General features: G+C 45.7%; 1 protein-coding gene across 1 annotated transcript in view; it reads right to left on the reverse strand.

The window, feature by feature from the left end:
- The window catches only part of SLC2A9 (solute carrier family 2 member 9), a gene marked incomplete at its 3' end in the record, with an annotated part of 191731 nt that overhangs the window by 55309 nt on the left and 111596 nt on the right, over nt 1-24826 (reverse strand). The window contains exon 8 of the mRNA XM_040238338.1: nt 13051-13161. Within this exon, the coding sequence (XP_040094272.1) occupies nt 13051-13161 (111 nt within the window). The remainder of the gene's footprint in view (nt 1-13050; nt 13162-24826) is intronic.

A 24826-nucleotide genomic window follows, 5' to 3' on the forward strand; every position in this document is an offset into this window, starting at 1 on the left:
ACACACACACACACACACACACACACACACACACACACACACACACATGAACATGACCTGAACAAAGATGCCTCCCAGACAGAGGCCAGCACCCCAGTATCCCAAATGGTTGTCCTTGATCCTGACACTTGGGGATGGTGGGGGTCCCTGAGGAGCCCTTGCCACACCAACAATTAGTGATGCTCTAGACAGAAGCTGGATTATTGGTTAGGCTTTAGTTATGGAAGGATGGGAGAAAGGAACACAGGATGTGTTTGTTATTATTGCTGACTCAGCTTTCTTGCCAAGAAAGGAAAGCCAGCACAGACTGCATGAGAAAAAATGTCAAATTTCCATATTACTTTTAACTGCTAGTACTTCTGTTTTAAATATGCAAGTGCTAACCTAATCTTTGCCTTTACAAATCTCAGTCTGAAAAGAAGCAGAGACCTTGGTTATCTGTGAGTTTAAGTCCATGTTCAGAAGACAGGGTCTCAGAAATCATTTTCTACTTGAAAAAGGCTCTCTCTAAATTGCACATTAAAAATAATTCACTGAAACATAAATTTTGTTTGGAAAAATGAAAGTCGCTAGTCGTGTCCAACTCTTTGCAACCCCATGGACTATATAGTCCATAGAATTCTCCAGGCCAGAATACTGGAGTGGGTTGCCTTTCTCTTCTCCAGGAGATTTTCCCAACACAGGGATCGAACCCAGGCTTCCCACACTGTAGGTGGATTCTTTATCAGCTGAGCCACAAGGGAAGTCCTTTGTTTGGAAATTTCTATTTCAAAGTTGAATGTGTGTGAGACATGTATCTCTGTTTGGGCCAAAGGTATGAGAAATGAAGAAGATACTTTCAAAATGATTGTTATCCCAGGGTTGTCAAATGATCCTTAAGTATAATAAATTCAAGTGGTCTTGAGACATTTCAAGCAAAGGGCAAGATCAGACTTGGATGGGAACCCACTGGAATCACAGCAGAGGTTGCCAGCAGACCAGGCTTTTCCAGGTTTTCAAGTCCTGGGAGGACCTTCTCCTCTTGAGTCACTTTAGAAATGGCTTCAGGCCAGAGCTTCTGTAGCTTCTAAGGGGAGGTAAAATGTGGATCTTAAGAGGTTTATGATCATAACTTAAACCATTCTCAACTTTGGGCAAATGGGAAAAAAATAGCTTATAAAGGAGTTGAGAAAGACAGACTGGCCAGCAGACGTGGGAGTCAGTGCTCCCATATCTGGAGCCTGGGACCCCTGCCTTTCTCCCTTGGATGGGGGACGCTGTGGGAAAACTCAGATATGGGGGAGCCCAAGGAGGCTCCTGGAGTGATGGGGAGGGAATCAGAAGAGGTTTGGTGGGAAACAAAGCTTTAGGCACTCAGCAGGCAGATTTCTGAGAACGTCCTGGGCCAAACTCAGAAACAGAGCCACCTGATAAAAGGTATCAAGAGTTGGGAGTGGGTGGGAGGGTTTGTTATTGTTGTTTAATTGCTAAGCTGTGTCCGACTCTTTGCAACCCCATGGACTGTAGCCCTCCAGGCTCCTCTGTCCATGGGATTTCCCAGGCAGGAATACTGGAGTGAGTAGCCATGCCCTCCTCCAGGGGATCTTCCCGGCCCAGGGGTTGAACCTGCGTCTCCTGTGTTGCAGGAGAATTCTTTACCGCTAAGCCCCTGGGGCTTCCCAGGTGGGAGGCATACTTTGGAGAAATGGGCTCCCGGTGCAAAACTACTCGCCTGCTTGAGGATGCCAGGCCCTGACTCTGCACCCTGCTTCCTGGCTCCCCTTCTAATGCTCCCTCCCGTGAGGAGGAGCTCTCAGAATGCGAGGGTCCCCATGTCCACAAGCATTCTTCTCACCAGGCAGTAGATTACGTCAGTGCCTCTTGAATGATGATGTATGTGCCAGATATACAGAAAGGCTGCTTAGCCAGAATTTTAACTTCTCAGCTCTAGTGGGTGCTGCCCACTTGGATGGCACCCAGGGCAACCATCTTCCAGGGAGCCTGGGGGCCAAATGAGAAGCGTGATTTGATTTTGTTTGATGAGGCCCCTTCCTCTGTTAAGCTTCTGAAATCTTTGTTAGATAAACTGAGGATTTAGTCTTAGTAGAAGTGGGGGGTTGTTTCTTCCTGCCAAGCTGTGGCCCACAGAAATACTGCAGAATCATTCTTCATCAATGGAAGAGTCTCCCCGTGTCTGGGAGGATTGGCCAGCTGTAGAGCACCTTCAGTCTGATGATTCACTGGGCAAAGCTTCAAGCCTCCTCATGCTCTCCCTGCTTCTGTCCTCACCACCCCTGCCCACATCTGTTTATGGTGGCCAGAGAGGTCCTTCTAAAATGCAACAAGACACCCTGCTTTGACACCCTTGGCTGCATTCTCTCTAGCCCTGCCGGCCCCCCGAGCTGTCCCTTTAACTTGCAGACACACTCCTGCTCCTGCACAAAGCCCACTCTGGACATCCTCCACCCACCTCTCCAGATCCACATGTCCTGGAGGAACACCAGCAAGATCACATCAGCAGCCCCCTTGCCCTCTGCCTCCACAGGGTGTCAGCAAATACGGCTCCTGTAAGAAATCAGAAGGAGGAAGGGAGTGGGACCAGGTGCTGGTCCCTTGGTTCCCATCCTTCCAGCACATTGCGGCTGCTGGGTCCTGATGAGTGGTCCCCTAACCCTACAGACCTGCCCATCCCAAGTTAATCTGCCCTCCGGTCCCTCCTGTTCACTGGGCGGGGTCGGCCCTCTCCTGCTGGGGTCTGACTGATGCAGGCCTTCCTTCTGGAAGCTCCCTCTGCTGGCAATGTTGTTTTGTTTTCACTTTACAGCCATGTGGCATGTGGGACCTTTGTTCTCCAACCAGGGATCGAACTCATGCTCCCTGCACACGGGATGAGGGGTCTACCTGGCTCCAGTATGAGCTCCATCAGTTACATCCGAAATGACCCTCTTTCGAAGTCAGGTCACATTCTAAAGTACTAGGGGTTAGAACTGCATGATATGAATTTTCAGAGGACACAGTTCAGACTATAATGATAATGAACATTTATTGAGTGCCTGCTCCATGCCAAGCACTGTGTATTACTATATGATTCTCAGGATAAACCTGTTTAGATAAGGATTTGTTCTCACCCCACCACTTACTCCAAGAGAAAACTGGGGCCCAGAGAAGCTAAATAATGGGCCCAAGGTCACCCAGCTGGTAAGTACAGGGCCTGGGGACCACATCACACTGCATCATCACTTCCACCCACTCTCTCCTCTAACACGCAGTTGATCTGGGGCTTGAGACTGAAGGAAACATGCAAGGTTTCGATGATGAAATTGTGAGACTTGCTGGGAAGCAGAGCGGGTGGTGGAAATCAGTTCAGTTCAGTTCAGTCGTGTCCGACTCTTTGCGACCCCATGAATTGCAGCACACCAGGCCTCCCTGTTCATCACCATCTCCCGGAGTTCACTCAGACTCACGTCCATCGAGTCTGTGACGTCATCCAGCCATCTCATCCTCGGTCGTCCCCTTTTCCTCCTGTCCCTAATCCCTCCCAGCATCAGAGTCTTTTCCAGTGAGTCAACTCTTCTCATGAGGTGGCCAAAGTAGTGGACTTTCAGCTTTAGCATCATTCCTTCCAAAGAAATCCCAAGGTTGATCTCCTTCAGAATGGACTGGTTGGATCTCCTTGCAGTCCAAGGGACTCTCAAGAGTCTTCTCCAACACCACAGTTCAAAAGCAGCAATTTTTCGGTGCTCAGCCTTCTTCACAGTTCAACTCTCACATCCATACATGACCACTGGAAAAACCATAGCCTTGACTAGATGGACCTTAGCTGGCAAAGTAACGTCTCTGCTTTTGAATATACTATCTAGGTTGGTCATAACTTTTCTTCCAAGGAGTAAGCGTCTTTGAATTTCATGGCTGCAATCACCATCTGCAGTGATTTTGGAGCCCCCCAAAATTAAGTCTATCACTGTTTCCACTGTTTCCCCATCTATTTGCCATGAAGTGATGGGACCGGATGCCATGATCTTCGTTTTCTGAATGTTGAGCTTTAAGCCAACTTTTTTGCTCTCCTCTTTCACTTTCCTCAAGAGGCTTTTTAGCTCCTCTTCACTTTCTGCCATAAGGGTGGTGTCATCTGCATATCTGAGGTGATTGATATTTCTCCTGGCAATCTTGATTCCAGCTTGTGTTTCTTCCAGTCCAGCGTTTCTCATGATGTACTCTGCATAGAAGTTAAATAAGCAGGGTGACAATATACAGCCTTGACATACTCCTTTTCCTATTTGGAACCAGTCTGTTGTTCCATGTCCAGTTCTAACTGTTGCTTCCTGACCTGCATACAGATTTCTCAAGAGGCAGGTTACGTGGTCTGGTATTCCCATCTCCTTCAGAATTTTCCACAGTTTATTGTGATCCACACAGTCAAAGGCTTTGGCATAGTCAATAAAGCAGAAATAGATGTTTTTCTGGAACTCTCTTGCTTTTCCATTATCCAGCGGATGTTGGCAATTTAATCTCTGGTTCCTCTGCCTTTTCTAAAACCAGCTTGAACATCAGGGAGTTCACAGTTCACATATTGCTGAAGCCTGGCTTGGAGAATTTTAAGCATTACTTTACTAGCATGTGAGATGAGTGCAATTGTGCAGTAGTCTGAGCATTCTTTGGCATTGCCTTTCTTTGGGACTGGAATGAAAACTGACCTTTTCCAGTCCTGTGGCCACGGCTGAGTTTTCCAAATTTGCTGGCATATGAGTGTAGCACTTTCACAGCATCATCTTTCAGGATTTGAAACAGCTCAATTGGAATTCCATCACCTCCACTAGCTTTGTTCGTAGTGATGCTTTCTAAGGCCCACTTGACTTCACTTTCCAAGATGTCTGGCTCTAGATTAGTGATCACATCGTCATGATTATCTGGGTCATGAAGATCTTTTTTGTACAGTTCTTCCATGTATTCTTGCCACCTCTTCTTAATATCTTCTGCTTCTGTTAGGTCCAGACCATTTCTGTCCTTTATCGAGCCCATCTTTGCATGAAATGTTCCCTTGGTATCTCTAATTTTCTCGAAGAGATCTCTAGTCTTTCCCATTCTGTTGTTTTCCTCTATTTCTTTGCATTGATCGCTGAAGAAGGGTTTTTTAAATCTCTTCTTGCTATTCTCTGGAATTCTGCATTCAGACGCTTATATCTTTCCCTTTCTCCTTTGCTTTTCACCTCTCTTCTTTTCACAGCTATTTGTAAAGCCTCCCCAGACAGCCATTTGGCTTTTTTGCATTTCTTTTCCATGGGGATGGTCTTGATCCCTGTCTCCTGTACAATGTCACGAACCTCATTCCATAGTTCATCAGGCACTCTATCTATCAGATCTAGGCCCTTAAATCTATTTCTCACTTCCACTCTATAATCATAAGGGATTTGATCTAGGTCATACCTGAATGGCCTAGCGGTTTTCCCTACTTTCTTCAATTTAAGTCTGAATTTGGTAATAAGGAGTTCATGATCTGAGCCACAGTCGGCTCCTGGTCTTGTTTTTGTTGACTGTATAGAGCTTCTCCATCTTTGGCTGCATAGAATATAATCGATCTGATTTCGGTGTTGACCATCTGGTGATGTCAACATTCTAGGAATCAGAGAACTAAAATGGACTGGAATGGGTGAATTTAACTCAGATGACCATCATATCTACTACTGCGGGCAGGAATCCCTCAGAAGAAATGGAGTAGCCATCATAGTCAACAAAAGAGTCCAAAATGCAGTACTTGGATGCAATCTCAAAAATGACAGAATGATCTCTGTTCGTCCCCAAGGCAAACCATTCAATATCACAGTAACCCAGGTCTATGCCCCAACCTGTAACGCTGAAGAAGCTGAAGTTGAATGGTTTTATGAAGACCTACAAGACCTTTTAGAACTAACACCCAAAAAAGATATCCTTTTCATTATAGGGGACTGGAATGTAAAAGTAGGAAGTCAAGAAACACCTGGAGTAACAGGTAAATTTGGCCTTGGAATGCAGGAATCAGTAGATTTCTTTTTAACTTCAACTCGATGACATAATCCATTCCCTGACAATTGCAAATGCTTACTGAGGAAGCAGTAAGAGTGGTTTATGTGAATTCTGTTTCCCCTGATTTAAAATGCAGCCCTCAATGGAATGTGTCGAATTCCACAAGCCGGCCACGTGGCAGTGGACTCTCGGGCTTGCGTGGCCTGAGTGACCCTCCGTGGACCTTCACTCATCAGAGAGTTAATGCTGGGTCAAGAAGAGCAATTTGGAAAACCAGCTCTTTCTGCAAGATGGCAGTTATTTACCGCTGCCCAAGCTGACTGGCAATGCCAGGAGCTGAAATTAATTGCAGATCAAATGAACAAAAATGTCTTTCTTGGTGATTTTAGGGCCCAAAGCCATTTTAATAGACTGTCAAAAATCTCAGTGAGAAGGAAGGAATAAAAAAAAAAAACTTGGCAAGTCCTTTTGATAGGCAATTACTGCCCAGGGTTGGAGGAATAGTAAGTATACATTTGGAAAGAAGGTAATAAGAACTTGGAAAGGGGCAAGTGTTAGTCGCTCAGTCATGTCTGACTCTTTGTGGCCTCATGGACTGTAGCCTACCAGGCTCCTCTGTCCATGGAATTTTCCAGGCAAGAACCCTGGAATGGGTTGCCATTCCCTTCTCCAGGGGATCTTCCTGGTCCAGGGATTAAACCTGGGTCTCCCACATTGCAGGCCAATTCTTTACCATGTGAGCCACCAGGGAAGGGGCAAAAGATGCCCTGAATACTGACTGTCAGGACCACCCAGTGGACCTTCATGTACTTTGGGTTTTGTTTCTATGACAAATTTTGTAAGGTGGTGCATTAGTTTTCTGTGGCTACTGTAAAAATTTACCACAAACTTAGTGGTTTAAAGAAACATATATTTATGGAGAAGGAAATGGCAATCCACTCCAGCACTCTTGCCTGGGAAAATGCCATGGATGGAGGCTACAGTCCATGGGGTCTGATAAGCTACAGTCCATGGGGTCGCAAAGAGTCAGACACGACTGAGCGAATTCACTTGTCTATAAAAATGTGAATGTATGTCTAGACAGAGGATTAAAAAAAAATGAAACATATATTTAGTCTCTCACAGTTCTGGGGGTCACAAGTCTAAAATAGGTCTCATGGAGCGAAAGTCGGTTGTTGCAGGTTTGATCCCCAGGCCAGGAAGATCCCATGTGCCGCAGTGCAACTAAGCCCATGCACCACGACTATTGAGCTGTGCTCTAGAGCCCTGGTGGCTCAGATGGTAAAGCGTCCGCCTGCAATGAGGAAGACCTGGGTTCGAGCCCTGGGTCAGGAAGATCCCCTGGAGAAGGTAATAGCAACCCACTCCAGTACTCTTGCCTGGAAAATTCCATGGACAGAGAAGCCTGGTAGGCTATGGTCCATGGGGTTGCAAAGAGTTGGACACGACTGAGCAACTTCACTTTCTAGAGCCTGGGAACATCAACTTTTGAGCCCAGGTGCCTCAACTACTGAAGCCTGTGTGCTCTAGAGCCTGTGCTTCACAACAAAAGAAGCCACCACAATGAGAAGCTGCTGCTGCTAAGTCACTTCAGTTGTGTCCAACTCTGTGCGACCCCATAGACAGCAGCCCACCAGGCTCTGCTGTCCCTGGGATTCTCCAGGCAAGAACTCTGGAGTGGGTTGCCATTTCCTTCTCCAATGCATGAAAGTGAAAAGTGAAAGTGAAGTCGCTCAGTCGTGTCTGACTCTGTGCAACCCCATGGACTCAGCCTACCAGGCTCCTCCATCCATGGCATTTTCCAGGCAAGAGTACTGGTGTGGGGTGCCATTGCCTTCTCCGGAGAAATACTGGCACTGAAACAAGTAGCCCCTGCTCTTTGCAACTAGAGAAAAAGCCTGTCGACAGCAACGAAGAACCAGCACAGTCAGAAATAAACAGATAAATAAAATTATTTTTTAAAAAGTCAGTTGTCGGCAGGGCTGTGTCCCTTCTGGATCTGTTCCTCACCTTTCCCAGCTTCTCAAGGCCGCCTGCACTCCTTGGCTTGCGGCCCCTCCCACCATCTTCAGAGTCAACATTACACCACCTGCGCTACACTATCGTATTTCCTTCTCTGATTACAGCTCTCCTGCTTCTCTTATAAGGACGCCTGTGATTACCCTGGACCTGCCGGATAATCCAGGATAACCTCCCCATCCTAAACCTTTGACTTAATCACATTTGCAAAACCTCTTTTGCCATGTAAAATAGCCTATGTGTGTTTCCGGGAATTAGGAAGTAGACACTTGGGGAGTCGATATTCTGCCTTCCAGGGCTGGGCATGGTTATGTACCCATTTTAAAGATGAGTAAAGAAATCCAGAGATCTTGGGTAATTTCCTTCAAACCACTCAGCTGGTAAAAAGATGATTAGGGTTTGAATTCAGAGCCACAGGCTCTAGAGCCCAAACTCTTTCTCCCCCCACACATTGTTTCATTACAGACTCCCAGCCTCATGCTGAATTTAATCTCATGATATTTCCAAGGATTAGTGTAAATGCTACCATTTTTAGGACTGCTTCCAATGAACTAGTCTGCATCTTCAACTCTCCTAGAAGATAAACTAGGAGGGAGCACAGATTGGGAGCTTAGACACAAGGCCATGGGGCAGGTTGCCCTTCACCTGGCTAACTCCCGCTGGCCCTTCAGCTCTCAGACTCTTAGGTCCCTCCTCCAGGAAGTCCTCCTGGAATCACTCAAAGGAGAGCTCATCCCAGTGCTACACATGGCACATGTCTGTTTCTATGTCTTTCTCCTTAGCTCACAATAATGTTACTGGTGACTCTGAAGCACAAGCATGATATAAACTGCTTATAGCATGGATGAACTCACGAATGAGTAAGTCCACCGACACCTGGGGCTTCCCTGATAGCTCAGTTGGTAAAGAATCCGCCTGCAATGCAGGAGACCCCGGTTTGATTCCTGGGTCGGGAAGATCCCCTGGAGAAGGGATAGGCTCCCCACTCCAGCATTCTTGGGCTTCCCATGTGGCTCAGCTGGTAAAGAATCCACCTGCAAAGCAGGAGACCTGGGTTCAATCCCTGGGTTGGGAAGATCCCCTGGAGAAGGAAAAGGCTACCCACTCCAGTATTCTGGCTTGGAGAATTCCATGGACTGTGGAAATCCATGGGGTGGCAAACAGTCGAACACGACTGAGCGACTTTCACTTTCACCAACACCTGGGCTTCCCAGGTGCTGCTAGTGGAAGAACCCGCCTGCTAATTCAGGAGATGTAGCACATCTGGGTTCAGCCCCTGGGTCGGGAAGATCCCCTGGAGGAGGGCATGGCAACCCACTCCAGTGTTCTTGCCTGGAGGATCCCTTGGACAGAGGAGCCTGGTGGGCTACAGTCAGACACAGCTGAAGTGACTCAGCACGCAGACATGCACCACCAACACTATGAAGCCAACGTCCCTTCTCTGGGCCCTCACCGAGATGCCCGCACCTCTGGAATGTCCAAGATCCACATGACTGTGGCCCATCAAAGTCCAAACTTGGAGAAGTGGGCAGACTCTTCAGACTCCTCAGAGCCCCTAGCTCTGCTCTTAGAAAAGTCCTCTCTTTCTCTCAGGAGGGCAAAGTCATTTTCCTCCTTCCTGGGACTACTTCTCATAAGAAGGACTTCATCAAAGGCTGTCGGCTCTACTAAGGATGCTCTGCCAGCCAGAGAGTGGGCACCAGAAGCCAGGGATCAGAGAGACGGAGGCTGGAAGCATCACCACGCCCTCTGTTGGCTCCTTTTTTGAACAGTCACTGGACTGCCAGGATTGACGTGTACCTTCCTGAGACCTCAGGTAAAGCACTCAGGGTCTTGGGAAGAGAGAGGCCTTAGATGTTAGTGCTCCCCACGCCCTCAGGTTCTGACCTACTGCTGTGGGATCCTGGGATCCTAAGTCATTTCTTCTGGTCTTGGCTTCCTCAGATGGTTGGATGGCATCACCGACTCGATGGACATGAGTTTGAACAAGCTCCGGGAGTTGGTGATGGACAGGGAAGCCTGGTGTGCTGCAGTCCACAGGGTCGCAAAGAGCTGGACACGACTGAGCGAATGAACTGAACTGAACTGGCTTCCTCAGCTATGGAAAGATTGCGAGAGACCCTGAAAAGTCCTGCTCTCTGCAAGAATGTCCACCACAGCCTTCTTTAAAGTGACAAACAATGGGAACCTACCTAGCCAGAACTAGACTAGTTCACACTCGCTGAGTTACATCACGTGCCAGGCACTATGTGCATCCCTAAGCATGTGCGCACTTGTTTAACCCTCATTCCTTCCCTATGAGGCGGGGATGGTGTCCTTACTATAGAAATGGGGAAACTGAGTCACAAAGCTGTTGAATATCTCACTGGGGTCATGCAGTTTAAAAGGGGTGGAGGTGGGATCAGATTCTGGGCAGCATGGCTCTGCTGTTTGAGCAGAGACACTCAACAACCTCACCCCATAGACAGCAGTTAAGGATACTGGTTAACAGCCAATTCTTGAAGAATGATACAGCTTTCACAACTAGTGTTAATTCAGAGGGCGCAACAATCTGTGTACTTTTTCTGTATATGTGTCATACTTCAATAAAAATTTCCCTGGTGGCTCAGTCAATAAAGAATCGCCTGCAATGCAGGAGACCTGGGTTTGATCCCTGGGTTGGGAAGATCTCCTGGAGAAGGAAACAGCAACCCACTCCAGTATTCTTGCCTGGGAAATCCCATGGAAAGAGGAGCCTGGCAGGCTATAGTCCATGGGGTCACAAGAGTCGGATAAGACTTGGTGACTAAACCATCACCATCAATAAAAATTTACTCAAATAATAAATAATAAAATGGAAAATTATTTGGACATAAGTTTAGGTGAACAAAAAGCAGAATTAAAATTAGTCTAAAGATAGGAGTTTTAAAATTATAGTTGATTTACAGTTTGTGTTAGTTTGTGGTATATAGCAAAGTGAATCATTTATATGTATATATTTATATATATGTACACTTTTTCATACTCTTTTCCATCATAGGCTATTACAGGATGTTGAATATAGTTCCCTGTGCTATACAGTAGGACTATTGTTTATTTTATATATATCAGTGTGTATCTTCTATTCCTAAACTCCTACTTTGTCTCTCCCCCTACACCTTTCCCCTTTGGAAACCATAAATTTGTTTTCTATGCCTGTGAGTCTGTTTTAAATTAGTTAATTTGTGTCATATTTTAGACTCCACATATAAGTGATATCAATGATATTTGCCTGACTTACTTCACTTAGTGTGATAATCTCTAGGCCCATCCATGTTGCCACAAATGGCATTATTTCATTCTTTTTTATGCCCAACTAATATTCCATTGTGTATATATATACACCACATCTTCTTTATCCATTCCTATGTGGATGGACATTTAGGTTGGTTCTATGTCCTGGCTACTGTTAACAGTGCTGCTACCAACACTGGGGTGCATGTATCTTTTTGAATTACAGTTTTCTCTGAATATATGTTCAGCAGTGGGTTGCTGGATCATAGGCAACTCCAATTTTAGCTTTTTAAGGAAACTCCATACTGTTCTTCACAGTGGCTGCAACAATTTGCATTCTCGTTAACAGTGTAGGAAGGTTCCTTTTTCTCCATACCCTTTCCAGCAATTGTTATTTTTAGACTTTTTAATGATGATCATTCTGATTGGTGTGAAATGATACCTCATTGTAATTTTGATTTGCATCTCTCTAATAATTAGCAATTTTGAGCTAAAGATAGCATTATACTGAGTAAGATTAATACAGCTGTCTATGTCTAGAGAACAAAAGAAATTTTGCCAAACTTACCTGGGCAGTATGATTGCAGGTATTTGTTCTTTGTTTCTATTTTCTGTATTTTATGAATTTACTCTAATGAGCTCATGTTGATTTCTTATAGCAACAAAATACACAAAAACCCTCAAGAAACAAACCCTGTAATTTCCCCATCACTTTCATTCCAGGCTGACTGTGCTTTCTTGCTGATCAGTGTAAAAATTACTAATGATAATTGCGTGCAGTCTGTAAATTGACACAAGAATTTTGCAAAACTTCCAGGTTGTGAAACATCAAGATATGTTTTCCTAACAAAAAGACCGTGAGTGGAGAAAGGGGACAAGCATTGGGTCTCAACAATTTCATGACATGCGTTTTTAAAAGCATCTTGTTAGAATGCTCCATTAAGAGCAAGGAGCAAATTAAACTGTTCTTTCGAAAATGAGGCAGGAATACAATTAGAAGCCTCTGCCTGTTGGCACTGGCATCAATCTTGGCAGCGCAAATCAGTGAGCACAAGTGGAAATAAATGAGCTACTTCATGAAGGTCAAGGTAGAAGAGAAAGGAATAGCTTGTAAAGGGGGAAACTGAAGAACAGAGAGGTGGAATGCATTGTCTAACGCCACACAGTCAAGAAGTTCCAGAGCCAGGATTCAATTCTGGTTTGGTCTGATTGCAAAACCTGTGCAATTGCTGCTAGATTCTGAAACCCCTAAGGTTTTATTTTCCCCTCAATGTTTATTTTACACATTCAAGTTGAGAAAGAGTGATGAGCTCTATGTCTTCTGTTGAACATTGTGGCTTATCATTAAAGCTTCCCTCTTGAACTGATGGACTGAAGTGTCCTTTCTCCTTTCTTTGCCTGGCAAACTCCTACATGTTTGGGGGTGGTGATGATAGCTGATGGTTTTAAAGTCATGGTAACAGAACTTAGGTTTGTACAGACTCTAATCTGGCCTCCCAGGGAGCTATGGCCCTCTTCTCAGGGTGCCCATCACAGTGTGTCATTTGGTACTAGGTAAGAGTTCAAAGAAAGGAGTTACTTATTAAAAAGAAGACAATAAGGAAACAAGATATAGATAAGAATGTTCTCTAGATGGCTGAAACATCAGTGATAACTGCATGATAAACTCCCCAAATTCAGATACCTTGGGAGTGACAAAAGGAATATTCCTTTAAAGATATGCTGGCTTATCCCCTGGGGGTTCCCACAGTGCTGTTTAAACCCCATGATGTTCGCAGGAATAACCCTTGGTTTACTTACAGAGAAGATGGAAGCCAGAGTCTCAATGCCACCTGTGCTCAAGGTGATGTATGGGATCTTTTCTGGAGTGATTCCAGCTTTTCCAAAGATACTGTTGGTGTAGAACCAAATCTATAAAGCAGGAGAGACAAAGAAGGCAGAAGGGTCAGTGAAAGGTATCTGTTCCCTAAACTAAATTCAGATACAAGATGGTCTCTGAGATTTGCTGCTAAGTCCAGAGGGATAAAGTGGGGCTATGAGCCAAGGTAACAACTTATTTTTTCCTTCTCTCATTACTAAAAGAATGTCTACATTACTGGGAGCAACATGTGCTTAGCTAAGTGTGGCAATGAGATAAGAATAAAAATCTTGGTGGGGTTTCCAGGAATTCTCCTTAAAAGTAGGTTTTCACCAAAGAGGTGTGATTCCATTTTTGCCCTTCCTCTTTTCTGCTCTCAGGATGGTGAATGTGATGGCTGCAGCTTCAGCACCCCTCTTGGGACAGCACTGCTTTTAGCCCCCAAGGTAACATTCTGAGAATAAGAGACAGTGTCTGATCCACAAGACATTTTACTATCATCTTTTGGAAAATTGTCAAACTAAATCTATAATGGATACAACGTGAATGAAGCTCCTATGAGTTCCACAACTCTCAAGCTGAATAACTATACATAGAACTCTTATGGGATGAAAGCCACCTGTTCAGATGCTGGAGCAGGAAGTTAGAAGGAGACTGTGTCCATACTCACTAGGGGTGATTTTATAGTTTATTATCCAAACCTTGGCACTTTGGAGGGTGTTAATAATGTTTCTAGGACATCAGCCATAAACCAGGGCTGCCTTCTGCAAACCATGGTATGTGGTCCTGGGGCTAGTGTACCAGCCCTTTCAATTTTCTTCATGAGAGAGAAGGCCTATTGTTTAGGTTGCTGTTGAGGTTTCTGCCACAGGAGGTCAAATCTTACCTTAACAGACACTCACATGACATCAGACACTGACAGGGCATCAGAAATTCAGTGATTTGGAGTTTGGAGACCTGGCTCCATCCTGAACTACCTGTGCGACCTCAGACAATTTTCTCTGTCCAGCTGAGATTCCTTCTTCTCCTTGGTCAAAAGAGGATAACCACACACCCTTCCTGGGAGATGTTAGGAACTGGGTAAGGACGGTCACTATTCATTGATCCAAACTTTTGGATCAAAAGGCTGAACATAAATCATTTGTGTTCCGTCAATCCCAGCCATTTCCTTGAAAAGCAACAGTTTGCAGAATGATAGAAAACCACACACATCTAGAGACTCTCTGGAGGAGGAAATGGCAACCCACCCCAGTTTTCTTGCCTGGGAGATCCCATGGATAGAGGAGTCTGGCAGGCTGCAGTCCATGGGGTCACAAAGAGTTGGACCTGATCAAGCACACACACACAGACTCCGGTAAAAACGACTGCACATAATTATCTGAGCTTGTGGGCACTGATACATCTGGTGGCAAAAATGGGTTTTAATGTTCACATAAAAGACAGACACTCCTGTTTGTGTCTGCCTCTCATTTGAGTGAGCTGATAAATTAGAATTTTAGACTGTATCTTTGCTGTCACATCCATAGGGTAGAGAAGTGACTCCTGATAAATGCATTAATTCCTAGAGCTCCTAGGGCCATGACAGAAGCCAAAATTTTCCCAAAAGCCTCAGTTTCCACTGGATTTGTTTATATGTTGAAGGTGACTGTGATCCCCAGCACATCTTCAGGGTTGGATCAGAGCAGTTTAGAGCCTTTCTTAATCTTCACCCAAACTCATGGATTTTTCAACAGTCAGTGGTCTCTCCGACCATGCCCAGTTGAACTTGTGAAATGAAATATTTCCAGCCATATCCATGGGCAAGAAAGGTCACAACCATCAGCGATTTCGTAAACGGGAATGAGGGCTCCCAAAAGGGAACACAGTGCCAGCGATCCAGCAGATACCATCACTCGCTATGATGGTGATTGCTGAGGAACTCTGGGGAATGCAAGAAGCAGCCATCCACTGAGTCTACCATTCTGTAAGGTGAATAGGGAATTGAGGATGTAAGCAATCAAGAAACAGGAATCGGCCCCAGATAACTGAGGTGCATATGAAAGGAGTGAATTCAGTGAGCCCAGAGGCTTTTGTCTCCCCATAAGTGGAAGAACACGAAATTCATAAACGTGATATCTGATTTTCCTTACCTCACCATAATCTTTGATGTTCGGACTGCCTGCTCCCTTTGTTGCAAACTTGTATATAGCCTGACTCCACCTCCCACCTCCTTGGAACAGTTTTCTCATGGCTACTGAGATGCTGCCTCCCAAGTTTGGAGGCTTTAACTTTTCCACCAAAGAAAACAACTCTACTTTGGGGTTGTGACTTTTTTTTTTTTTTTCCAGTTGACACTCCGCTGCAAAGGTAGAGGCTGATGTTTGTGTTATTCTCAGCATCAGCCCTGAAACCCACCCCCTTACCTGTTCCTCTGTCAGAAGCATCCAGTCTCTGATCTCACGTAATCTGTGTTCTCCATGGAAGCTGGCACCACACTCCTTCCTGCCCCTCATGCCCCTTCCCGCCCCAGCTTCCTCCCTGCCTCCAACTCTCCCTGGAGCAACACTGCCTTGGGCACTCCTGAGGGGTTTAAATGTTAGTGAAGAGTCACTGTGCAGAACACTACAGACTCACAGTTCAGTTCAGTCGCTCAGTCGTGTCCGACTCTTTGCGACCCCATGAATCGCAGCACGCCAGGCCTCCCTGTCCATCACTATCTCCCGGAGTTCACTCAGACTCATGTCCATCGAGTCCGTGATGCCATCTAGCCATCTCATCCTTGGTCGTCCCCTTCTCCTCCTGCCCCCAATCCCTCCTAGCATCAGAGTCTTTTCCAATGAGTCAACTCTTCTCATGAGGTGGCCAAAGTACTGGAGCTTCAGCTTTAGCATCATTCCTTCCAAAGAAATCCCAGGGCTGATCTCCTTCAGAATGGACTGGTTGGATCTCCTTGCAGTCCAAGGGACTCTCAAGAGTCTTCTCTAGCACCACAGTTCAAAAGCATCAATTCTTCGGCGCTCAGCCTTCTTCACAGTCCAATTCTCACATCCATACATGACCACTGGAAAAACCATAGCCTTCTGCTTTTGAATATACTATCTAGGTTGGTCATAACTTTTCTTCCAAGGAGGAAGCGTCTTTTAATTTCATGGCTGCAATCACCATCTGCAGTGATTTTGGAGCCCCCAAAATAAAGTCTGACACTGTTTCCACTATTTCCCCATCTATTTGCCATGACATGATGGGACTGGATGCCATGATCTTCGTTTTCTGAATGTTGAGCTTTAAGCCAACTTTTTCACTCTCCTCTTTCACTTTCATCAAGAGGCTTTTTAGCTCCTCTTCACTTTCTGCCATAAGGGTGGTGTCATCTGCATATCTGAGGTGATTGATATTTCTTCCAGCAATCTTGATTCTACCTTGTGCTTCTTCCAGTCCAGCGTTTCTCATGATGTACTGTGCATATAAGTTAAAGAAGCAGGGTGACAATATACAGCCTTGACGTACTCCTTTTCCTATTTGGAACCAGTCTGTTGTTCCATGTCCAGTTCTAACTGTTGCTTCCTGACCTGCATACAGATTTCTCAAGAGGCAGGTCAGGTGGTCTGGTATTCTCATCTCTTTCAGAATTTTCCACAGTTTATTGTGATCCACACAGTCAAAGGCTTTGGCATAGTCAATAAAGCAGAAATAGATGTTTTTGTGGAACTCTCTTGCTTTTTCCATGATCCAGCGGATGTTGGCAATTTGATCTCTGGTTCCTCTGCCTTTTCTAAAACCAGCTTGAACATCAGGGAGTTCACAGTTCACGACAGGGACGGTTATAAGTGGCCCTGTCTTATGTGCGTGCTAAGTCACTTGAGTCCAACTCTTTGCAACCCCATGGGATGTAGCCCACCAGGCTACTCTGTCTGTGGGACTCTCCAGGCAAGAATACTGGAGTGGGTTGCCATGCCCTCCTCCAGGGGATCTTCCCCACCCAGGGATCGAACCCACATCTCATTCGTCTCCTGCATTAGCAGGTGGGTTCTTTACCACTGAGCCACCTGGGAAGCCCCCGGTCCTCTTGTACTTATATGCATTTCTGCAGTGATAGGCAGAAATCGGTCCTTTGAACAGTCTCCCCATACTCCTCATAGCAAGGAGGACCTGCAGGATTGGCTTTGTCCCCATAGGGAGGGTCTGCGCATCACACGAGCTGCCTGTCTCATTTGGCTTCCTCCATGAAGCCATCTCTCTCTCCCTGCATCATCTTACAGAGCCGGACGGTAACTGCTTCTGTCTCTGCTTCCGCTGAGGTTTATTTGATCTGGCAGTTTGAGGGCGTTGAACTGCACGGAGACACGAATTCTGGAGTGTGTCCCGCGGCGGACCCTCCCACGGACTATGATTTGTGTTGACCTCACTCCAACACAACCAGGCTCTCTCTGGTTGCCTGATCGTCTCCATCCACTGAGGCAGATGGTAGAGTGGAAGGAGCTGCTATTCTGGGAGGCGGGCAAGGCAGGATTTCAACCCCAGGGCTGCCTCTGGTGCCCTGAGGGTCTGGAGGCAAATGATTTCGCGTCTCTGAATCTCTGTTCTCTGAAAGAAGGTAATCATACTCTGTCTTTCAGGGTGGTGGTGAAAGCTTTTTAATGAAAGTTTCCTTAAAGCATCCTTTCTCTAACGGGTGCACAACAAACAGCGGGGATCAGTCTGGAAGATTCCCATCTGTTTGTGGAGACGCCACCGCTCCTGGGTAAAGGAGGACACGGGACAGTTGTGTGCAAGCCCAGGGTGGAAGCATCTCTGTATCTGCCTCCATCCAGCCTCCTCCCTGTGGGATGGTCCTGTAACTGGGAAGGGTTACTTTTAAATTTACACTGGATCTCCTTCTGTGATTTTAACTCTTTTTTGTTATTATAAATGTACACAATGGCCTGCCTGGGGGAGAGAACCTGAGCCTCCCACCTGTGAAAGACTGTAAGAAAGTGAAACTAACACATTTCCCTGCCTGAAGCAATTCTAGGGGACTTCTGCAAGGATTGAATCGTCTTTTTACCTTATTTCCTCACCTGCTCCCCACCCCCCACTTCTGATTCATAAAAGAACCTGGTAACCAGGCCCTGACAAGGTGGTTATTTTGAGGTGCTAGCCTGCCATCTTTTCGGTCAGCTGGCTTTCCAAACAGTCGTTTTCCTTGCCTCAACACCTAGTCTCTCAGATTTGCTGGCCAGTCACGCGGCACGCAGAGTGAGCTTGGACTCAGTAACAGACCTTTAAGGGACTTTGCAGGAGATGGTGGGAAAGGGACACAGCAGGGGGATTTGGGCCTCCCTGACCTCCTGCCTTTGATGCCCTAAAGCCCTCCTTCTTAGGACAAGTGTTCTAGAGACAAAGTGTAACATGCAAATGACATGCAAATCATTTTCACCTCTCAACAGCCTGGAAGGGGACATTGCCAGAGGATCAAAGACCACACACAGCTGACAAGTCCAGAGCTGGACAGAGACCCGGGCCTGTGCTTCCTGCAGTGCGTTCTTCCCACTGCATGGGCTGTGCTGGGCTCTGAGCTCAGGTTCAGTTCATTTCAGGTGCTCAGTTGTGTCTGACTCTTTGCGACCCCATGGACTACAGCACGACACGCCTCCCCGTCCATGGCCAACTCCTGGAGTTTACTCAGACTCATTTCCATTCAGTCGGTGATGCTATCCAACTATCTCATCCTCTGTCGTCCCCGTCTCCTCCAGCCTTCAATCTTTCCCAGCATCAGAGTCTTTTCCAATGAGTCAGTTCTTCACATCAGGTGGCCAAAGTATTGAAGTTTCAGCTTCAGCACCAGTCCTTCTAATGAACACCCAGGACTGATTTCCTTTAGGATGGACTTGTTGGATCTCCTTGCAGTCCAAGGGACTCTCAAGAGTCTTCTCCAACACCACAGTTCAAAAGCATCAGTTCTTCAGTGCTCAGCTTTCTTTATAATCCAGCTCTCACATCCATACATGACTACTGGAAAAACCATAGCTTTGACTAGATAGACCTTTGTTGGTAATGTCTCTGCTTTTTAATATGCTGTCTAGGTTGGTCATAGTTTTTCTTCCAAGGAGCAAGCATCTTTTAATTTCATGGCTGCAGTCACCATCTGCAGTGATTTTGGAGCCCCAAAAAATAAAGTCTCTCACTGTTTCCACTGTGTCCCCATCTATTTGCCATGAAGTGATGGGACCAGATGCCATGATCTTAGTTTTCTGAATGTTGAGTTTTAAGCCAACATTTCCTCTTACACTTTCATCAAGAGGCTCTTTAGTTCTTCGCTTTCTGCCATAAGGGTGGTGTCATCTGCATATCTGAGATGATTGATACTTCTCCTGGCAATCCTGATTCCAGCTTGTGCTTCATCTAGCCTGGAATTTTGCATAATGTACTCTGCATGTAAGTTAAATAAGCAGGGTGACAATATACAGCCTTGACGTACTCCTTTCCCGATTTGGAACCTGTCTATTGTTCCATGTCTGGTTCTAACTGTTGCTTCTTGACCTGCGTTCAGATTTCTCAGGAGGCAGGTAAGGTGGTCTAGTATTCTCATCTCTTTAAGAAGTTTCCACAGTTTGTTGTGATCCACACAGTCAAAGGCTTTGGTGTAGTCAATAAAGCAGAAGTAGATGTTTTTCTGGAACTCTCTGGCTTTTTCAACAATGCAGTGGATATTGGCAATTTGATCTCTGGTTCCTCTAGCTTTTCTAAATCCAGCTTGAACATTTGGAAGTTCACGGTTCACGTACTGTTGAAGCCTGGCTTGAAGGATTTTTAGCATTACTTTGCTAGCGAGTGAGATGAGTGCAATTGTGCAGTATTTTGAACATTCTTTGGCATTGCCTTTCTTTGGGATTTAAATGAAAAGTGACCTTTGCCAGTCCTGAGGCCACTGCTGTGTTTTCTGAATTTGCTGGCATATTGAGTGCAGCACTTTCACAGCATCAGGATACAGCATCAGGGGATACAAGAACCGAGCAGTTATGGCAACTCATTCCCAAGCTGGCAAGTTTCATGTTGAGAGCTCAACATACACAGTTGAATCTAGAACTTCTATTCTGGACCACACACTGGGGCGGCCACTTGGAAGGGCCCTCATTTAGCATTCTCTCCAGTCACGGGGACAGAGCAAGTTCTTCTAGTGAGATGGTCTCAGTTATTAGGGTAACAGAACATTTAATTCCTCTAATTTGAGTTAGGAATTTATTTGGGAAGAAACCTTGAAATGAAACCTGTTCATAACGCTTCTGTTCTCGTGATGAGAAGTGTTGTGCAGAGTACGACTTGGGGTTCAGAATTCCTAATGATGCTTAGATAAATGAGATGGACACTGACATGGCCTGGTTCCAGGCTGGCAGAAAGGGAGGGGGTCATGCTTTGTCACAAACCTGTCTCAGGCTCTCCTGCCTCGCACCCTCCCTTCCTTCTCCCAGCCTTGTCTTCCTTCCTTTCCATTGTTTATCCAGAGTGCAGGATCTCTGACACTCTGTTAGGTACAGGTGTTACCGTGGGGAACAACATGCCTGTCCTTGCCCTCCCAGATCTAGTCTTGCAGGGAAAGGATGTGTTCCACAACAGTCACACAGGTAAAGAGTTCAAGGGGCACACTAGCTTCCCGGGAACACTGTGATGCTTGGGCCCCCACCGAGTGGACAAATATGCTGGCAGTAAAAGGCCAAGAGTGAAAAAGTTGGCTTAAAGTACAACATTCAGAAAACGAAGATCATGGCATCCGGTCCCATCACTTCATGGCCAATAGATGGGGAAACAGTGGAAACAGTGGCAGACTTTATTTCTTTGGGCTCCAAAATCACTGCAGATGGTGACTGCAGCAATGAAATTAAAATATGCTTACTCCTTGGAAGGAAAATTATGACCAACCTAGAAAGCATATTTAAAAGCAGAGACATTACTTTGCCAACAAAGGTCCATCTAGTCAAAGTTATGGTTTTTCCAGTAGTCACGTATGGATGTGAGAATTGGACTATAAAGAAAGCTGAGCATCCAAGAATTGATGCTTTTGAACTGTGGTGCTAGAGAAGACTCTTCAGAGTCCTTGGACTGCAAGGAGATCCAACCAGTCCATCCTAAAGAAGGTCAGTCCTGTATGTTCATTGGAAGGACTGATGCTAAAGCTGAAACTCCAATACTTTGGCCACCTGATGTAAAGAGATGACTCATTTGAAATGACTCTGATGCTGGGAAAGACTGAGGGCAGGAGGAGAAGGGGATGACAGAGGATAAGACGGTTGGATGGCATCACTGACTCAATGGACATTAAGTCTGGGTAAACTCCAGGAGTTGGTGATGGACAAGGAGGCCTGGTGTTCATGGGGTCACAAAGAGTCGGACACAACTGAGCGACTGAACTGAACATCTAGAATGAATGTCACCAGACCTGTGTGGCTTCCTACCAGCCTGCGCTCTGAGCCTCCCCACTCATGTTTTACATTTATTCTGACAAGATTGGGAGTCTTGCTTCTCAAGTACGGTGCATGTCAGAAGCAGCAAAATTTAAGTGTGTGGCATTGAGAAAGAAGAAAGCACAGCTAGGAACAGTCTTGCTGATACCAGCTAAGAGGAAGGGAGATCTAACAGACGCCCATCAGTTACCATCAGAGATAGTCCCTGTCCATAATTTCATCGGGCTTCCCTGGTGGCTCAGATGATAAAGAATCTGCTTGCAACGCGGGAGATCTGGGTTCAATCCCTGGGTCGGGAGGATCCCTGGAGAAGGGAATGGCAACCCACTCCAGTATTCTTGCCTGAAGAATTCCATGGACAGAGGCTACAGTCCATGGGGAAGCAAAGAGTTGGACATGAACTGAGCAACTAACACAAACACACATGATATCATGCAATTCTCATGGTAGCTGTGAAAAAAAAAAAAAAAGAATATATATCTCCATTTTCCATAAGAGGAAACTGAGGACTGGAGGAGTTGGTATGATTGTCCTTCTCTGTTGAAGAAGGGAGAAATTCAAAAGAAGGAAGGGTAACCTAAGGGAGATGAGTGTTCCACTGTCATTCTTGACATTCTAGAAGATTCCAGAAGGTTCAAGAAAACTATGGCTTTCTTGTCTCAGGTTTGGCAACCCAGTCAAATTCTCCCCCCAAGGACTTGGTAGGAACTGCACCCTCCCTACCCCTGTTCTTACCTCCTACTCCTTTCCTCTCCTAACAGTCAGCTGCCTCCCCTGTGTCATGGAGACCCATGGACCCTGGGAAAGGTCTCCATCTTCAATGATGGTTCCAGGGAGGAAGCAGCATCAGAGAGGCTGAACCTTTGCACAGAAACCAAAAACACAAGTCTGTCTTTTTTTTTTTTTTGAGCAAAGGACAAATTATTGGAGGAAGGCAGCTACACAAAATAATTTTAAGTGACAGGTCTAATTTTAGAGATGAGAACTTGAAAGTTACCATGAGAAGGAGGGGAAAAAACAATCTGACGCTGAAAAGGGAATGAGAAATAACTAAATGTTATGTTCAACTTTCACTTGATTTCTAAAGAGTGTGAAAACCATTCATCGACTCTTTAGCAAAACAAACAAACACAAGTACTGAACAATATGTAATGCTTGTTTAGGACAGTGATTCTCGACTGGGGGCAATTTTTCTCCCCAGGGGACGTTTCGCCATGCTTGGAGACATGTTTGTTGCGTGAACTGTCACCTAGTGAGTGAGGTCTGGTAAGCTGCAAAACATCCTAGAGTGTACACTAAAATTCCATGACAATGAATTTTCCAGCCCCAATGTGCATAGTGCTAAGGCTGAGAAAGACTGGTTCAGTGCAAGGTATAAGGTCTTAGAAATTGGCTGGGGAATCTGTCAGGGCCCTGGTGCCAGGACATGTGCGTCTGACACCACAGGTGTAACTCACCATGACCTTGAGCAAGTCCTTGATCCTCTGCAAGCCTCAGCTTCTTCATTTAGAAAACGGAGATGGAGCCACCTACCCTGTAGGACATTTGGGTCCAGAATAAAGTGATGAATGGAGATGCCTAGCAGTGTTTATGACTGTCTTAACATATGGACCGTGTCCCTCCACATTCATTGTTGTTGTTTAGTCGTTAAGTTGTGTCCAACTCTCTGAGACCCCACGGACTGTAGCATGCCAGGCTCCTCTGTCCTCAGCGATCTCTCAAAGTTTGCTCAAACTCATGTCCATTGAATAGGCGATGTTATCTAACCATCTCATCTTCAACCCCCTTCTCCTCCTGTCCTCAATCTTTCCCAGCATCTAGGTCTTTCTCAGTGAGTTGACTCTTCACATCAGTTAACCAAAATACTGGAGCTTCAGCTTCAGCATCAGTCCTTCCAATGAATATTCAGGATTGATTTCCTTTAGGATTGACTGGTTGGATCTCCTTGCAGTCCAATGGACTCTAAAGAGTCTTCTCCAGCACCACAGTTCAAAAGCATTAATTCTTCAGCAATCAGGATTCTTTACGATCCCCTCACATAATTTCTGGTAAAATGAAGGGGACGGAGCAAGTCTTAAAGTGCATTTAAAAGCTTTCATCCACGTCAGCTAGCTCTCTCCTTAGGTCTTGTGAATTATTTGGGGGTAAAAGGTAACAGGTGCGGGGACGGAGCTTGGACTAGGGCACAGGACAGTGGGCTCTGAGGCTGGGATCTGCAGCTCACCAGCACTTGTCCTTTGGTTTGGAAGAATGAGGGCTTCCCTGATAGCTCAGTTGGTAAAGAATCTGCCTGCAATGCAGGAGACCCTGGTTCGATTCTTTGGTCAGGAAGATTTGCTGGAAAAGGGACAGGCTACCCCCTCCAGTGTTCTGGCCTGGAAAATTCCATGGACTGTATAATCCATGGAGTCGCAAAGAGGCAGACACAACTGAGTGACTGTCACTTCACTTCACTTCATGTAAGAATGAAGTAGGACTTGTCCCCTTAACTGCCTAGGGATGACCTAGGTAGCCCGGTGACATACACAGGTATACTCTGAAGCATGGAGTTGAACTGGGGTAGTCGCCAGGGGCTGGGAGTGGGGGAAACTCAGTGTCATTAATGAATAGGTATAAAGTTTCAGTTAAGCAAGATGAACAAGCTCTAAAGATCTGTACAATATGATGCCCACGGTTAACAATGTCATATTGTACACTCAAACGTTTGTGAAGAGGATAAATGTCATGTTAAATGTCCTTACAATGATAAGATGGAGGACGTTCCTGGTGGCACAGTGGATAAGAGTCTGCCTGCCAATACAGGCCACACGGGTTTGATCCTTGGCCTGAAAGAGTTCATGCTGTCGGAGCAACTAAGGCCGCACACCAGACTATTGAGCCACAACTCCTGAGCCCATGCTCCACAGCTGCTGAAGCCTGTGCTCCGCAACTTGAGAAGCCACTGCAATGAGAGGACTATGCACCGCAGCTAGAGTAGCCCCCCTCCACTCTCCACAATCAGAGAAAGCCCACGAACAGCAATGAAAGACCTAGCATGGCCAAACGTAAGTAAACAAATACATTAAAAAAAAAAAGAGTTGGAAAGTAGTCAATGCAAAAGAAAGTGACTGAGACCTCAGATCTGCTGGCTCTGGGAGCAGAGTTTTGTTTTTTTTTTCATCTGTGCTTATGCAGTGGGGCTTACAGATACACTCGAGTGGAATTTACAAAGTAATACAGCATATGCAAATTGGAAAATTATGTCTCACAGAAGGAGAGAAATTCTGTTTAGAAATGTCATGGTTCTCGATCTAAATGCCTC

This window comes from Oryx dammah, unplaced genomic scaffold (genome assembly GCF_014754425.2).
Source record: "Oryx dammah isolate SB20612 unplaced genomic scaffold, SCBI_Odam_1.1 HiC_scaffold_3, whole genome shotgun sequence".
NCBI classification, from domain to species: domain Eukaryota; kingdom Metazoa; phylum Chordata; class Mammalia; order Artiodactyla; family Bovidae; genus Oryx; species Oryx dammah.